This window comes from Camelus bactrianus, chromosome 10 (assembly GCF_048773025.1).
Source record: "Camelus bactrianus isolate YW-2024 breed Bactrian camel chromosome 10, ASM4877302v1, whole genome shotgun sequence".
Classification (NCBI taxonomy): domain Eukaryota; kingdom Metazoa; phylum Chordata; class Mammalia; order Artiodactyla; family Camelidae; genus Camelus; species Camelus bactrianus.
The window spans coordinates 26841445-26859536 of NC_133548.1; the positions used below are offsets into that span (position 1 = coordinate 26841445).

General features: G+C 42.3%; 1 protein-coding gene across 6 annotated transcripts in view; it reads left to right on the top strand.

Moving 5' to 3' along the window:
- Positions 1-18092, top strand: part of MPPED2 (metallophosphoesterase domain containing 2) — a 162594-nt gene that overhangs the window by 39048 nt on the left and 105454 nt on the right. For 5 of the 6 annotated variants that reach the window (XM_074372214.1, XM_074372216.1, XM_074372215.1 and 2 more), the window contains one exon: positions 10657-10838. The exons of the other annotated variant lie outside the window; for it this stretch is intronic. In XM_074372214.1, coding sequence (XP_074228315.1) covers positions 10657-10838 — 182 coding nt within the window. The remainder of the gene's footprint in view (positions 1-10656; positions 10839-18092) is intronic. 6 annotated transcript variants of the gene reach the window in all.

Below are 18092 nucleotides of genomic sequence, written 5' to 3' on the forward strand. Positions count from 1 at the left end.
GGATCAAATAAAGACATGTTTTCAGGTGGACCCAGTGTTTGAAAATGACCCACATTTTATTCTTGAAGTTGTAATTGTAATCATTGATTTAAAAACCTGTGTGCCCCATTTTAGGACAGAATCTGCTTTTCCATCTGGGTGGTTGTGTTGTGTAAGAAGAGGGTGTAAAGCTGGGAGGTGATGGATACAGCAGACACTGGGCGGTCAGCTTCCCGCAGAGCCACCTACTGGCCTTGTGCCTTTGCTTAGTCTGTTTCAGTGACCTCATTTGTAAAATGGGGGAAAGGCAGGGCCTACCCGCTGTAGGGATGGAATGAAGACTGTCCAGGTGAAGGGCATCGCAGTGCCTGGCTTTGAAGTGAAAACCGTCGCTCTTGCACCCCATCGTTCCCATTGTTGTTTTCAGCCGCAAAATTCTCCGTCAGGGTCCAGACGTCCTCGTCAGTTTGAGCTACTGTAACAAATACTGTGGACTGGGTGGCTTTGTAAAACAACAAACATGTGTTTCTTACAATTCCAGAGGCTGGGAAGCCCACGATCCAGGTGCCAGCCAGTCTGGTTCCTGGCTTGTAGACGGCTGCCTTCTCGGTCTGTCAGGGTCATCCTTCTTGTGTCACTTTTCGTAAGGCTACTCATTTCATTCATGCGGGTTCCACCCACTAGACGTAATTACCTCCCAAAGGCTCCACCTCCAAGTACCATCCCATTAGGGCTTCAACCTATGACTTTTAGGGGGGACACAGACACTCAGCCTGTAGCATCAGGTCAGTGATAAAAAAGGGGACTGGCTGGAGCTGCCGGAGCTGTCTGGGTGTAGGGTGCTGTAGGCCATTGTTGACTAATCCTCCCGTCCTCATTTACAGTACACTCATGATGAGAGTTTCTGTTTATCGTATCATCAGGTTTCTGCTGCCTTTCCTTCATAGCCCCTCCTTTCTATCTGTTTCACTGGGCTTCGTTTTATCATAATCTGCATAGATTTAAAAAAAATCGAAGTATAGTTGATTTACAATGTTGTGTTAGTTTCAGCTGTACAGCAAAGCATCTGGATTATACCTGGATTTTTGCAGTTAATTTCAAGTCAGCCTCCTTTCCTTTATCGTCCCCCACCCTCAGCTCCATCACCCTCACGTCTTGCAGGGAGCCGCTCAGTTTTCATAAAGCCAGCTTTCCTTGTGGCCCCCTGCACCTTCCCATGAGTGAGGGAGGAAGATGCTTCGCACGGCCACCAGGACTGGCTCAGGCCCCATGGCTTGGCTGGCTGTGGTGCGGTCCCCAATCCCACCAGCCTTTCAGACCCATCCCTGCTCACTGACACAGCGACTCTGCTCCAGCAATGGCTCGGCTCTTTACTCACAAGTCCCTCAATAAGCTCAGTGCTTCCAGTACAGCGCCCACTGTCGCCTGGACAGCCCTTCTGTTCTGCCTGACTCTCCAAGTCATGGGCTTGTTTAAATCCCAATTCATGTTCCAGCTTTAGGCTACTCTCCTGCCGCTTCTTTATGAAACGAAGATCCTTTGTCCCAGGGATTTGAAGCTGATGCACCACCTTATGTTCTGTGCCCACTGTAGTGTCCCCTGTCCTTCTTCCTAGCCCTCAAAAGTGCCAGATATCTTTTCCTTTACCCCACAGCGCCTCGCACATCCTTGATTATAGCATTTTGTGAATTGTTTCATAAATAACCTGTTTACAGATCACAGAGACCATCTGGGACTTGGTTTTAGCTGTCTCCCTAGCACCTAGCACAATCTATGGTCCGTGGAAGGTCCTTAATAAATGCCTGTGAAATGACTAAATGTCTGAGCAGAAATCAGGCATGCCAACACACATCTGTTGAATACAAGCAGAATTAGTTTTATTGTGCTTCATGTTATTACGCTTTGCAGGTACAGTGTTTTTTTTTTTTTTTTTTTTTTTAACAAAATTAAAGGCTTGTGGCCACCCTGCATCGAGCAAGCCTATCAACACCATTTTTCCAGCAACATTTGGTGACTCTGTGTCTCAGTGTCACACTTCGGTAATTCTTGTAATATTTCAAACTTCTTCATTATTATTATTCTTGTCATGGTGATCTGTGGTCAGTGATCTTTGATGTTGTTATTGTTCTGGGGCACCACAAACCATGCCCGTGTAAGACAGTGAACTTAATCAATAAATGTGTGTTCTGACTGCTTCCCTGACCAGCTGCTCCCCCGTCTCTCTCCTCATCTGGTCTCCCTGTTCTCTGAGACACAACAATATTGAACTTAGGACAATTAATACCCCTGCAATGGCCGCTAAATGTTCCAGTGAAAGGAAGAGTCGCACATCTCTCACTTTAAATAAAAAGCTAGGAGTGCGTAAGCTTAGTGAGGAAGGCAAGTCAAAAGTGAAGACAGGCTAAACGCTGGGCCTTTTGCACCAAACACTTAGCCAAGCTGTGAATGCAAAGGAGAAGTTCTCGAAGGACCTTAAAAGTGCTGCTCCGGTGAAGACATGAACGATACAGTGAAACAGCCTTATTGCTGATGTGGAGAAAGTCTGAGTGGTCTGGACAGAAGATCCAAACAGCCGCAACATTCCTTCAAGCCAAAGCCGAATCCAGAGCAGGGCCCTAACCCTCTTTAATTCTGTGAAGGCTGAGAGAGGAGAGGAAGCTGCAGAAGAAAAGTTTGGAGCTAGCAGAGGTCGGTTCATGAGGTTTAAAGAAAGAAACCTTCTCGGTAACAGAAGCACAAGGTGAAGCAGCCAGTGCTGATTGGAAGCTGCAGCAGGCTTTCCAGGAGCTCTTGCTCAGATCATTCATGAAGGTGGCTACACCAAACAGTGGATTTTCAATGCAGACAGAACAGCCTTATATGGGAAGAAAATGCCATCTAAGACTTTTTATAGTTAGAGAGGAGAAGTCAATACCTGGCTTCAGAGCTTCAAAGGACAGGCTGACTCTCTCGTTCAGGGCTAATGCAGCTGGTGACTTGAAGTTGAAGCCAGTGCTTATTTACCATTCTGCAAATCCGAGGGCCTTTAAGGATCATGTTAAGTCTGTTCTGCCTGTGCTCTATAAATGGAACAACAAAGCCTGGATGACAGCACATCTGTTTACAACATGGGTTACTGAATATTTTAAGCCCACTCTTGAGACTTACTGCTCAGAAAAAAAATTCCTTTCGGAATGTAACTGCTCACTGACAATGCACCTGGTCACCCAAGCGCTCTGATGGAGATGGACAGTGAGATTCATGTTGTTTTCACATTGCCAACAGCATCCACTCTGCAGCCCGTGGACCAAGGAGTCATTTTGACTTTCGAGTTTATTATTTAAGAAATACATTTTGTATGGTGTTAGCTGCCATAGATACTGATTCCCCTCATGGATTTGGGAAAAGTAAACTGAAAACCTTCTAGAAAGGAGTCTCTATTCTAGATGCCATTAAGAACACCTGTGATTCATGGGAAGTGGTCAAAACGTCGACATTAACAAGAGTTTGGAAGAAGTTGATTCCCCACCTTAGTGAATGACCTTGAGGGGTTCAAGGCTTCAGCAGAGGAAGTAACTGCAGATGAGGAAATATTAAGAGACCTAGAAATAGAAGTGGAGCCTGAAAGGATGACTGAATTGCTGCAACCTCATGACAAAACTTTAACGGTTAAAGAGTTGCTTCCTATGGATGAGCAAAGAAAGTGGTTTCTTGAGATGGAATCCACTCCTGGTGAAGACTGTTGAAATGACAACAGAGGATTTAGAAAATCATATAAACTTAGTTGAGAAAGCAGCAGTAGGGTTTGAGAGGCCTGATTCCAATATTGAAAGAAATTCTACTGTGGGTAAAATGCTATTAAAAAAGCATTGCATACTGCAGAGAAATTATTTGTGAAAGGAAGAATCAACGGATGCTGCAGACTTCATTGTTGTCTTGTTTTAAGAAACTGCCACCACCACTCCAGCCTTCAGCAACCACCACCCTGATCAGTCAGCAGCCATCAACATCCAGCAAGACCCTCCACCTGCAAAAAGATTATGACTTGCTGAAGGCTCAAATGATAGTTAGCATTTTTTAGCAATAACTTTTAAAAATTAAAGCATGTACATTAGTTTTTAGATATAATGCTATTGCACACTTACTAGACTAGCTTAGTGTGAACATAACTTATATATGCACTGGGAAACCAAAACATTTGTGTGACTCACTTTCTTGAGATATTCCCTTTATTGTGGTGGTCTGGAATCGAACCCATAGTATCTCTGAGATATGCCTGTAATGAATTGGCAGATCAACTGTAGAATCCTTGAAGGAAACACTGTCGCTGTTTCTTTGTCCTCCTAGAACTTACCTTCAGCACCTGGCACGTAGGTAGGAGCTTAAGAAATCACTGTTGACTGACTACCTGACTGACTGTGGAGTAATGGGCACTCAGCACAGTGTCACATGCCTTCTTTTTTCAGATGCAAGGCCAGAAGTGTAAGCCAATTAACTTGGTTGTTAGGTTAAAAGAGTGGGAAACATTTAACCCTGGACAGCACATCTCCAGTGGGATATTTATGACCCAACCATATGCTGTCCGAAAGGCTTCAGTGGCTCACATGGTAGCTAGCCTGACGGGCACCAGAACACCTCCAATGGAACAGTCAAAGGACCATGAATTCCTATCACATGCAGTGCTCAAAGAATTAAATTGTTACCACTTAATATTCATTGAATGTCAGCACTGTACTTTTGTACTAGGGGAAAATAGACGAGACACACTCTGTGCAGTGGGCTTTGTTAACTATAATTAGATGGTGGTAGAAGAGTGTTGATACAGCAGTTCAGCAGTTAAAGGAAAGCAGTGCCCTTGGTACAAATGTGAATATATTTATACATCTGGCTCTGTTACGCTTCCTTACTGTGTTTCAGCACCATTACTGTTCTGGGGTGTGACGACTAAACTGGGAGAACTTCCCCAGCTCAGAGTTTGAGGAAAATCAGCCCCTATTTTTCAAGCAACTCATTAAATCCCATGTCCTTTAATTTTTGTTTTATTGTGGTAACTGGAATTGTGGCTTCTTTGTTCTCTTTTACACTAGAAATACCTGGGAGCTCCACCTATGGTCCTAAATTGCAGTTTTCACTTCCCTTTCTATATAAAGTCTGCCTAATTCCAATGATATCTGGATGGGTCTTGACTGCATATGCCTTTGCATTGTCTGGAAAGTGCAGGCATATTTTTCGCTTCATGACTTCATAGATGGTACTGTTTAGGGCAAAACTTAAAAATAAAAGTAAAAACCAAGACACTTAAACATTAAGTAATAGTGTACGCAGAAAGGCAAAAACCATGAAGAGGCTGTTCAGAAGAGCAAAATACAGGACTAGATCATCTCTAAAGTCCCTTCCAATCCAAAAATTATGTTACTATACTCACTTAAGCCTGATATTTATTTATTCATTGTTTTGCTGGCCAGTTTTGCATATTTTTATCAGTCAAATGGAGAAGGGACTGACTTCTTATGTCTAGGGCGGATGGTGTAACATCACAAACATGAGTTTAACTCTCATGCAATCTAAATTTTCAGGGTAAAAATGAAAGCTTTAATGTCACATTTGAAAACTTTTTAGAGATTAAATTCTGTGGAACGCATAAGCTCCACATCAGAATTTTCAAGTTCAGTGGGGGATGGTAAATGCATTAAAATCCTGTTAAAATGCCTTGTAAGGCTTATAGTCTGTTCTGACACTGAATTACAAGCTAATTGTGTACACAAGACTTTTACTGCACACTTGGCCTACAGAAGAAATCCATGTCGTAACAAAAACGCGATTACAGCTTTTGTCCCAATCTATCAATGGGAATTGCAACACTGTATAGATTTGTTATTGGAAAAAATGACAGATATGGCAAGAAGAGAATTCCACAGTGGAAGCAATAATGTTATCCTATCTATTTTTTTTATTGATTAAAAAACTCTCTAATGCGTCAAGACTGAGTAAATGAGAATGGTTTATTTGTTTGAATAGACAATGGGATATATAAACATTTGACAGTCAAGCTTCAAGAACAAGATTGGAGGCTTGGCACAAAACCTGGAGACTTAATTTGAAAACTGTTTAAGATGATAGCTCAGTCCTCCTCTAGGAAAGTCTTCCGGGGGATCCAGCCCTGTTGGTTCTCCATCACCTGTACTAGCATTTGTCTTTGATAAACAGCTCACTGGTCCATGAGTTCACACGGCCCATGATGTCTGGCACTGCAGATGGAGAGGTTCCAACCAGTCAGACTGTATCAAGGAGATCACCAGGATTCTGAGTGCACTTGAAGCCTATCACATGAGGAAAAGTGGAAGAAACTGACTCCTCCACTGGGGCAGAGAAGATTTCAGGGGATTATAATACACGTCCTCAAATATTTGAAAAACGGTCCAACGGAGAAGGGACTCGAATTCTTCTCTGTTATCTCAGAGTGCAGGACTGGGATTAAGTGGGAAGTTACAGGAGGGAGATGAATGTTTATATTGACTTTGGTTAATGTGCCCAGTGCTGTGTTAGCTTGTGTGTGTGTGTGTGTGTTTTCTCCTTTAATTTCACAAAGTTGCGTGGTAGCTCTTACTGTCTCCTTCTAACAGAGGAGAGATGGGTGTCAGAGAAACTAACTACTGCTACTACTGGTAGTAGCAAAAATATTACCAGTTAGTTAAAAAAAAAAATCCTAACGTTTATTGTCTGCAGTGTGGCAGGCACTGTTCTGAGTGTTCTGAATACATTATTCCTTTTCATCCTCATGGCAGTCCTATGAGTTAGGTCCCTTTTTTAATACCCGTTTTAATATAAACACAGGAGTTTAACATGCTGCCTGGTGTCACACTGTCAATAAATATGGAGTGGGATTCTGAACTAGATAGTCTGACTCTGTAGCCAAACATGCTCCGCCCTTACATCTCTGCATTCGGAGCGCATGCTGTGCACCAAACCCGGCACGTGACACTTTATATCCTTATAGCAGTATAGTAGATTGGGCATTAGTATTCCCATTTTACAGATGAGGAAAAAACTGAGGCCAAAAGAATGAAGTAACTTGCCCAAGCCAAGTAACTCAGCCAAATTGTTACTCAGTCTTCAGGCTCCAGGCCAGGTCACTTTGGACCACGCTCAGCTTTCTCAGAGTTTCTGGATCGGAAACTTTCTAGCAAGTAGAGCTGTCAGTAACCAGAGTGGGCTGCCCAGGGGTGGGGAGGGGACCCACGAGCTCTCCTTCTCTGGAGATGGAGAGAGAAAATTTACGTCGGGTACACAGGGCAGGGATCGAGGGGATTCAGGCTTCATGTAAAGCATTAAACCCGACGCCCCGTAAGGTTTTGTCCAGCTCTGGGGTTTTATGATGTTGTGTTTTCTTCTCATCTTCCCATGTCATCTTGTTTTCCCCTGGGTGTACTCAGATGTACGTGCAAATCTCACTCTGCTATTTGAATGTGGCTCTAGGGGTTAGATTGCCGTGGTAAGATACTCACTTGCTAGGATATTTGACATGATGCCTTAGGGGAAATGTTAGGTCGTGTGAGAAGTCGGAGGCATGAACAGGAAGGGGTAAAGTTGTTAACTAAGGGGGAGAATGTTGCGTGAGGATCTTCACATAGTGTGAACAGTTAGATCTTCCAATAGCAGTCAAGTTCTCCCTTAAACATGCTTTTACAGGAAAATGGCTGTCTTGCTTTTTCAAAGTGTTTATCAAATGTTTACCAATTTGGAAAGAGTTTTCTTAGGGTTGTCTCAGTTTTCATTATATTCACTGCCACTTGCCTGCTCTTTTAGACATCTTATTTTCAACCCTCAATGTCTTTGGGTGGATGTCTTCCTTCCTGTGACCCCCGGGAGAGATTTATCATGTTATCCTGCAGTGTGGCTCTGACGTGCTACCGTCTTGTCTTCTTGTACTTAGTCCCATGGGCAACAAAGGACATCAGTGTCTCTGGGTCAGGGGAGGTATATAAATTCTGCATTTGTATCTTTATACTCCCCCGCCTGCTTCTCTAATCCTCTGCCTTCCCTCAATTCTCCATACCTTTCCCAGACTTCTACTGATCACTCCTCTTTGATGACATCAGTTGGTGGTGTTGATGCGTAAGCCTTCTCTGCCAGTCCTCCTGTGTCCTGGCTCATTATTTTATTTCAGCTCAAAGCTGAGGAGACACATCTTCTCCCTTCTTTCTATCCCCTCTATTTTTCTATTCCTTGACCTTTATTTCACTGTTAGTTCTACTGGACATTTCAGTGTTTCTCTGGAGGAGGTGGGAGGGCTGGGAAGGAAGTTGAAGCCACTCAGAAATTTCCAACAGTCTTAGAAAGTGATTGCTCGATAGAGAGCTAATATGGGAAACACACTGTGTGCCATGTGATGATTCACTTCTCCGAACTGGGTAGTTCAGAGACTAGGGGCCTGTCCACAGTGAGGGACTGATATCCATGCTACTTTCTGCTTTATAAATTCAAAATGGTGACTGTGATGCCCCTCTGATAAATTCGGATGGACTCATAACGGATTTTGATGCAGTGATGGTGCGGGTAGTTTAGCTGAGTTATGGAAAGGGAGAAACTGGGCTGTGTCTGTAGTGTGCCATTAGGATGAGAACTGAACTGGAAAATAAAGACATACAAATATTGAATTTATTCATATAAAGTCCAGTGGGTTGATTTATTTAACTTTCAGTCAGATGTTGGTGGTTTAAGTATTAATGTGCACAGTCCCATTCTGGTGAGCGTTGAGATTCAGAAAGAGAATATTACCTATCACTTTCAGAGGGTGATGGTCTGCTGCAGCAAGGAACAGTCCTTCCTTCTCTGGGAAAACTGCTGTTAGAACACGGGCGATATCAATTGATACGATTAGAACCACTGGGACTGAGTATACAGTCTCACTAACGGAAAGGAAGACACCTAACGTTTTCTTATATATTTAAAAAAAATTAACATTGGCTATAATCAGGAGGGTTCCCAGGTTTACTCATGGGATCTCAGTGGATTAGTGAATTTTCTCCATGATAATGGCATTATTAATTTCTAACCTTTACAGGAAAAAAAATCCACTATTTATTATTATTATTATTACTATTATTATTATTATTATTATTATTATTATTATTATTATTATTATTATTACAGAATTTAAGCTTTCTTTTTGGGTTTCCAATGAGACCCACTGCATTCACTGGTTCCTAGGCCCTCCTTCCCTGGCTTCTTCCAGGGCCCCTTTCTTCCTTACTTTCCTTCTTCTCTGACAAAGATAAAATAAAATGAAAAGATTAACCATTAAAGAAATGCAGGACTGTCCAGGCCACATACTGTCTTTATTTCGCTCACAAAAATTGCCGTGGTTACAACAGATTGTTTCTTTTTAAAAAAGTGGAAAAAAGAATGGGAACTTAAACAAAGCCTTTAGAGGCAGCGTGTGCAGAGAGTCGTGTGCTGAGCTTTCCCTGGGTGCTCCGCTGCATGTTAATAACCCAGGGCGGGGCTGTGATATGAAAAATTGTCCCTTACTTAACGTTTTACACTCTCATCTCCACGTTGTGTATTTGCTTCTCTTGTGACCTTCTCTTTGCATTTATAACCGCTGCTTTCCCCTCATCATCCAGAGTAAGTGTACATTCCTACAGAGGAATTAAAGGAAGCTGTCAGTGTAGAGTTAATATAGTTAAAGCATCCTTAACTCTGCTATAAACCCCTTAAATAATTAAAACTGTATGCTTGAAGAGTCAGATTTGCATTTCTTTACCGAGTTTATATAGCACAGTTTGTTACACTCAATTAAATGAGAATGTTCTGTTTCATTTTCTTTGCTTCGGGTTGATCATTTTGCCTTTTGATTCTTGTGCCCTGGTGTAATTTCACAGTGCTTAGGTCTCTAAAACTGCACATATATTAATGCATGTATAGATCTATACACACCCATTAAAAGTCTTACTATTTGTACTGAATTGAATCTTTGCCCCAGGCATTTGAGCATTCCAAGCAACCTAAGGTGTAGCTGGGACTGCAGATAATTCACGGTGGCAAAGGAGCCGGACAAAGTTCTTGCAACATCCAGTGTTTTGTTTCAAAGCCCTGTGACTTCGGCATCACTTTCCCTCCCCACAATTTGATCTGTGAATCAATCTGCGAAAATAAGAAGATAGAGGTGCTGAATGGTTCTAGGGAGGAAATTACATATAAGTACTATCTATGTCTCTTCGCAGCTCAGTTGGCCGAGCATGCGCAGAGTGTTCCCCGTAAATTAGTTCATTGCTTAAGTTATGCATGTTTAAGGAGGAATAAATTAGTTATCCATTTCCTAATGAGTAGTGGGATCAATTGGAGCATGATGAGAGAAAATGGCATAATTTGGCTGCCCCAGTTGGGGTTCAGTATCCCTAAACTTCACTGTTAATCACTCTAGCCGTTTCCTGGGTTATTTCTGACTCTTACGTGTAAGACAGCCTTGCCTTTTAAGTTTCCTACCAGGTAAGTAAGAATTTGCCCCATGGGTTCGTAGATGGATGATGCTGTCTCCTTTGCACCCAAAAGTGTCCCTTGTCACAGTGGGCCCTTCTGCCTTTGCATCAGTGTATCTGGGTGCTTTCACAGATAACAGTCAATATGTATGTGCGATGACAATTACGAGGATTCTAATATATTTAACTGTTACGGGATCTGTTATGTCTACTTTAGGGTCGACCCCATCCCATATGACACTCCAAAACCAGCGGGCCACACGCGGTTTGTCTGCATCTCAGACACACACTCCAGAACAGATGGTATCCAGATGCCTTATGGGGACATCCTTCTCCACACAGGCGATTTCACCGAGCTGGGACTGCCCTCAGAGGTTAAGAAGTTTAATGACTGGTTAGGTAAGGAATGATTGCGTTCTGGCGCCCCCAATTAACCTTTCCCGTCCGAGTGTCACTCACTGCGTCCTAATTGAATTAGAGCACTTGGAAGCCAGCTCAGCCATTTCTCGTATGATATGTGGTGGTGTCTAGCTTTAATCCAATTCTGTTAATTAAAGATGAATTTTTAGATATTTAATTTTACTGTGCATCCTTTCAGTGCCTGGCCTCGGCGGCTCTAGGGCAAAGGGATGGGAAGCTTTGAAACCGATCTCATCTCACTCATCCTGCTTTAATGAGGGCGTGCGTTGGCACACATGAGACCCAGAATCATATTTTTAATTCATTGGCTCTGTGATCCTTCCCAGATATTATGAGCAAAGACCTACTCGTAAGAGAGCATTTCTAAGGAAAGAAGGAGGGTGTAAAAGCCCTTATGTAAAGGGAGGGTCCCAGCACAAGGCTGCTAGGGTGTCCTAAGACCCCTGAAAAGACAAGCTGTCCTGCTGTAAAGCTCCAAAAATGGGGAATATGCAACCACGGTATACACCGTGAAAAGGGGAATGATGACTTTGTGCTTACCGTGGAGGCACCCACGGGTTGGGTTTTTTGAGAAAATGTTGACTCCTGGGTCAGGAATTTGCCAAATATTAGCATTACAAGGCAAACCAGGGGGTTATTCACAGTGAGATTAGATGACAGAGCTTTTTACGAATCCCTTAGGTGAGAGAAAGAAGTGCAAGAGCTCTGAGATTTTAGAATCTCTAAAGACACTAAAGAATTACGGGGTAAAGAGCAGAACTCCCTCCAGGTGAATAATACGTCAGCCAACGAAAGTTACTCAGGGGATTTAGGCAGAACTTGAAAATTCGTTTTCTGTCAAACTAAAGCAGGTGTGAGAAATGTTTAAATAATTGATTAAATGATAAAATGTATGTGTGGATGGAAAACGATATTCCTCTAAAACGGTTAAAATATTTGAAAAATAAGCAATAAGCCTAACTAGTAACATAACTGTTTTGAGTTTTCCTGTGACCTTGCCCGTCTCACCACCTTTTGTGTAGCTGACGTCAGAGCATGTATCTGCTCCTTTACTTTTGTCTGTTTTCATTTGACAATATTGGTAAGATTGTAAATGACTTTGCATAATTTTCATATTTATCCTTTTTGATAGCAGTATGACATTTGTATTGTTCTATACTTTTATTTGATAAGACATCCCTCTAAAAATGAACACTTAAATTGATAACAATTTTTCCTCTGAGAGCTAGCACTGAAATGTGCGTTTTTATTGGTACATGCCTGTTTGCTTCCGTTGATTTATCTCTTAGGTTAAAATACTGCATGAGTTAAATTGCTAAATCAAAGGATGTGAAATTGTTTATGGTTCTTACTGTATATTGGCAGCATGCTTTCCAAGAGGATTATAGCTGTGCACTGAACTCCCCAAGTTTACCGTGATCTTGGCAACACTGGGTGTTGGAGCTTTATGTTTTGCGCTGTTTCAGTAGGTATTCCATCATCTCATTTAAAATAGCAAGATACCTCAGAGATCATTCAGCGTTACTTCATTTTTACAAATGATTAAGAGGCAGATAAGTTAAGTGACTTTCTCGGAGCCTCCTTATGGCAAAGCTGGGCCCATAATCCAGATCTTTCCACCTCTCTTGTGTGTATCAAATTTGCTTTCAAGTACTGTTATCTCTTCATTTTAGCAATTTGTATTTATGAACTCTTAGCAGACAGAATTATTGGGGGTGGAATTTTGACAGTGTGAAACTGTTGTGTGACAACTGAATCTCAACCCAGAGATGACCTAGCTGCATTGACAACGTTGATTTGTAAAGAAAGGGAGTAACCCTGCGGGAGGCGTTTACAGAAATACAAGACGGGGTAGATCCTGGTTATAATCTTGTTTAGCCACTGACCTTGGGCAGCTGAGTTAACCTCGCTTTTCCCCTTGGTTTCCCTCTGCAGGACGAAGGATTAATACTACCTGTCTTTCTGGTTTGTTGTGTAGATTAATCAGTTAGTGATTGCAGCTAGCAAGTTTTTGTGGGCCATTAATAACTGAATGGGGAATGTGGTGAGTGAACCATCAACAGATGTTTAAAGGGTAAAAACAAGAAGAGGTCGAAGGAATTATTTAGTGAATTGGAAGTAAACACTGGGAGATTTCATAAGGGAACGTACTTCATAAATGGAAAAGTGCCATAACTAAGGAGATAAAATGGTAAAGAAAGAAAATACTGAGGTCTGATTGCAGGGTCAGCTCCTTCTCTTCCCATTTCCCCTGAGGCAGGAGGAAGAGGTCTCAGCAGGGGGCGCAGAATGTGCGGCTGAAGGGAGCCCAAGGGATGAGGATAGAGAAGTTGAGATCCAATAGGGAGGGCCCAGAATAGCTCGGTTACCCCGGCAACCTCTGGGTGCTCCCAGGGTGAGAGATGATGATATGTGATTACCCTCTACCACTTGGCTAGGTCGGGAATCTCTCACCTGAAGAAAGGGCTTCCAGCAACAGCTACCAGGTGGCCTAGCAGAGTGGTTGCGGGTCAGATGTAACAGGACATCCAACTCTCGCTGGCCCCGGGCTCTCACAGATTTGGCCGGCACTTAGGGTCCAGGGAGCCTCTAATTGATTTCCATCTCTCTACTCAAATCCAGACCACCCTGATTCTTGGGAGCGACCCGACCATCCCTCAGTCTCCTTTACTTCCCACAGCAAGCTGATCTGTTTCTGCTACAGGGCAGGCACCCCTCCTGTCCCTATAATATCCTTCCAAGGTTGCTCACGTCGTCCCCAGTTTACAGATGAGGAAGCTGGAGCTCAGTTGGGCTAGCTCACCAAGATCATTGCGCAGAGGAGAAACTCAAAGAAGCTAAGAAAGCCACCCAAGTTCACTGGGTGAGTAAACCTGGGGTCTTCACACAAACCTCAAAGTGTGAGCCTTTTTCTTTGCCAGTCTGTGATATTATCAGTGGGCTGATGGCTGCTAGGAAGCTTGCAGACTTTAGGCTTGAACTAAAATGGGGTGGCTTCCAGCAGTTTCATGTGGAAGTTGAGTAGCTGTTTGACCATGTGCTGTTCTTTGAAAGGCATATTGAAGCCCTGCCCATCTCGAGTCTCATCCTGACCTATCAGCTACAGGGGCTGAGACTCTCATCATGAGTTCCCTGTTGGTTCAGAGAGGATGGGGCCTGGTTAATATGGACATATGTCACCTGGCAGGAGTAACACGCACGTTATTAATACAAAGTAATTTATGAGATAAGCAAACACAGCACAGGGTCATAAGAAGATAGGCCCCAAACCCAACACAGCCAAATGTTGGAAAGGTAGTGAGTTGGGAAGAGCCAGCGTTGAATTCTGACCTTTGATAAGTTGCTTAAACTCCTGAGCCTTGATCTTCTCATTTGTAAAATGGGTGTAATAATAATAATAATAATAATAATAATAATAATAGTAATAAACCCCATGGTTGTTGTGAGGATATACTTTGTGATAAAGCTGGTACCATTCTTAGCACAGCCCCTGGCCTGTAGACAACTTTCAACAGCTAGTGTAGAGGAAGAAGACAGAGCCAGTGGCATGGGATCCAAAAGGCAGAAGCTGGGAAGGATGGGCACCGCAGGCTGGATGAGGAATTTAGAGAGTAAGAAGGAGCCCAAATAGACATAAGAGTAGAGGCGGGAAACAAGCCTCCCTCTTAACAACTACACTAACGGGACAGAAGGTTAGGACCGTGAGAGGACTTGGAAGTCCCACTTTGTAATATGAGAGAAGGGGAAACGGAGACCAGAGAGAGTATATGAATTACTCAAGGTCACTCAGATAATTAATAGTCACGTTGGGACTGGAACTTGGACGGGGAGCGGGGGTGGAACTAACACGTATTGTCTCTGGGTGGCAGGGGCTAGACACTCTGTCTTTTCCCCCACCCCTCAGGTCCATGTGTCATTTCATGCAATCCTCAAAATAACTTGTGAAGCAGCTTCTATTTCTAGTGAGTAAGCTATGGTTAGCTTCTTTATTACTTTGGAGGAAACTGAGCCTTGGTGAAGTTAAATTACCTAAGATCACACAACTAGGAGGTGACTGGAGGATTTGATCTTGGGTCCGTCAGACTCCACTTCCCACGTGTATTTTCCCATCTTTCTCTGTCCCCAGTCTGGAGCTTGGAATCCTTGCTGGAGGGACCACATCCTGGGCAAAATGGTGGTTTTTAAAGAACTGCCTTTCTGGACACGCACATTCGTGCATATAAAGGCTCAGAGCCTAAGGTGGGTTCATGTAATTTCTCCTACGTTAGAGTTGTGGGAAAGAGGTACATATAAACCTTTCCTAAAGAAATACTCTTTAAGGTGATAGTTAAATCCTATTGTTCCAGTAATATGTTAGCTTAGATATGCTATAGGGATATCCTGAATGAACCGGCTTTGGTGAGCTGGACTGAGATCCTAGCCAGTCAACCATCGTGGCATTTTCTTTTTTTTTTTAATCATGGCAGAACTGCATCTCAATCACAGACAAGGCTTAAAAAGAAACTTGCCAACTTTAGACTAATTGCCATTTAAAATGTGATGATTATTTTTATTGCTAGTAAATTCTGAACCACATGAAATGCCTGAAGGCACATTTTGTGAAGGGGTGGGTCACACGCGTGTGGTCTTCCTTCCCTTTGCCCCTGTGGTCTTCCTCTTCGATGTCCTCCACTGTTCACTGGATTCCATCCCTCCTGTCCTCTCATCTTCGGAATATTTCTGGTAGCCGTTTCTTGCATATGCATAGATGCCCGTGGACGCTGCTCAGATGGAGCCCTTATCCTTTGATTGCACACCCACCTTCTTATTTCCCACTTTCAGTCCCAGCTACACCAACTTCCACACTTCTTTCCTGTTGCAAGCTGTTTCTACTTCCTGGAGTGACCTTCTCCTCCGGGAGAACTCCTTCATCCTCTGACCGGTTCTCTTTCCCTGAACATGTTGGTCAGGCCTCTGCTGTTACGTCATTGTTTCCTTGTCTGTCCCCAACCCAAGCCAGTGCTCCTGGTACACCCAGGGCTCAGTAGGGCTTGGAAGGCACCTGTTGCACACGAATGGTGGTTCAATCACGGAGTGAGTGAATGAGCATAAAGGACAGGACTTTTTTTTTTTCCCTGCCTGCGCTTCTAGCCCAGACTTTAAGATTATGCTGTACTGTGTGTAAAATGCCTTGTCCCACCTTTCCTTTTCCTTTCCCCCTCAAAGTATGTATCCAGGTGGCTGTTATTAGTGATTGCTGCGTTCTGTGCAGAAGTACTTAAAAAGGGTTTGCGGTGGTTGTTTTGTTTCCTATATTAAACTTAGAAAGACGAGGTTCTTGGGTGTCCTACTCTGTCAGCTGGAAGTTTCTATTTAACAATCTAGTTGCTCAAAATCCCTTTTAACACAGCACCAGTGCCATGAACTTATAATTATGGCTTTTTTTTTTTTTGGCCTCAGTTGTCATTTAATAGCTCTGAGTTTTAGTTTCTCCAGACCTAAAAGAAAGAATGAAAGTACTCCCCAGGAGAATTTGCAAGAGGAGTGTTCTTCGTTTTCGCAGGGGCGCTGTATTAGGCACAGTGATACTGGAGTGTGACTGCAGCGCGCATCCCCCGTCGGGGGCACACACATTGATTTTGCCCCTTTCAGAATCGTCATATTGGGAGACTGTTTCCTTTTCTAGTCATCTGGCTATTGACCCAAAGTTTTAGAGCTGGTCTTTAGGAAAAGCTTTCACAGCCTGAGCTATTTATTTTATTCTTACAATACATGTAGTACATGTTCATTCTTGATAACTTAGAAAATAGAGATAAGTAAAAGAAGATAGCAGAATTACCCCTGGCCAGAGATAGCCACCCTTAACATTGTTATAGAATTTTTTCTATTGAGTGGAATAGGGTGACTCTGTATAGAATGTTTTCTTTTGATACATGTGCACATGCACACATGCTTTTTGTTTTTTTTAACCAAAATAAAGATCTTACTGTAGTACTGCTTTGTAGTCTTGTGTTTCCTTCTTAGAAATAGCTCATGAACAACTTTCCCCATCAGTAAATATGGCTAAAATGCTTTCTTCCCAGAAAAGAATACTTTCAATATAAATAAGATACACATACATTATACAAATTCAAGCTTTTGACTTGTGCAAAGTGGAAAATATACATTCCTCTATAATCCCATCTCCAGAGTAATTGCTGTTTGATGTGTAGCATTTGAGAAATTTTTCTACTTTCTGTTTTGAATTATCTCCAATAGTAGCAAGGTGCCTAGCCGTTCCCAAAGAAAAGTTTCTGAAATGATTTGAGCAGAAGAGGTTCATTGGACTGTTTATAGTGACAGAACCTTCTAACCACTTAATTGTCAGCTCTAATAATGAAGTAAAGGTAAGAGGCTGTAAGAAGGGCAAACAAGATGACTTTTCCCATGATTTATAGAAGAGAATGTGCCAGAGAGTTCCTTAGCGCCTGGAATTCCCTGATCCTTACTGTTTAGAGTTAATATCAAAGACGTTTCTTAATCTTTCGTTTGCTCACAAAAAAACTGTATCTGACATGCTGTACTGTTCAGCTTTTGACTCATAATTTGGTTTTCCCAGTTATCATCCCGGACTGATAGTTTATTTAATAGTTTCTTTTTCTATTTAAATTTAGTTATAGCATCTCTTTCTAAGCAATTCACATAGGGTCTTTTCCCCTTAGTATGAGATTCTAGAATTTCAAAGTGTTTATGAGTTGCCTGTATATTCTGTCAGGTGAATCCAGACATCCCGTTTTCTTGTCTGTAACAGTACAGGATGAGTGTTTGCTTAATCTAAATGGCACTTGATTCATGCTTATTAGGTACTTGTCCTTCTTTATATTGAAGACCTTTTTAATCCTAAAGTAAATTACTTCATGACTTAATTCACATATAAGTACATTTTCCCAATGAGGACAAAGGTAACTTTAAAGTATACTTCGATTTTGATGTAGCATTAAGTACTTAAAAAAACAAACCCAAACACAGAATAGTTGAAGATGCTCAAGGAAGTAAGATTGGATTTTGTTCCACTAGAAAGGATCGTTAGTGACCTGAGGACACAAAGACTAGGTTGTTTGTGATCCGTGCAAACATAATCCTCTCTGTTATGGCCAGCCATTTTCTTGCATTACATTAATTATAATGCCTCTAATTTATATGACACCTTTCCTCCAAAGGACTCAAAGTACCTTGGAGTATATTAGATCATTAATGCTTATAATGGTCCAGGGA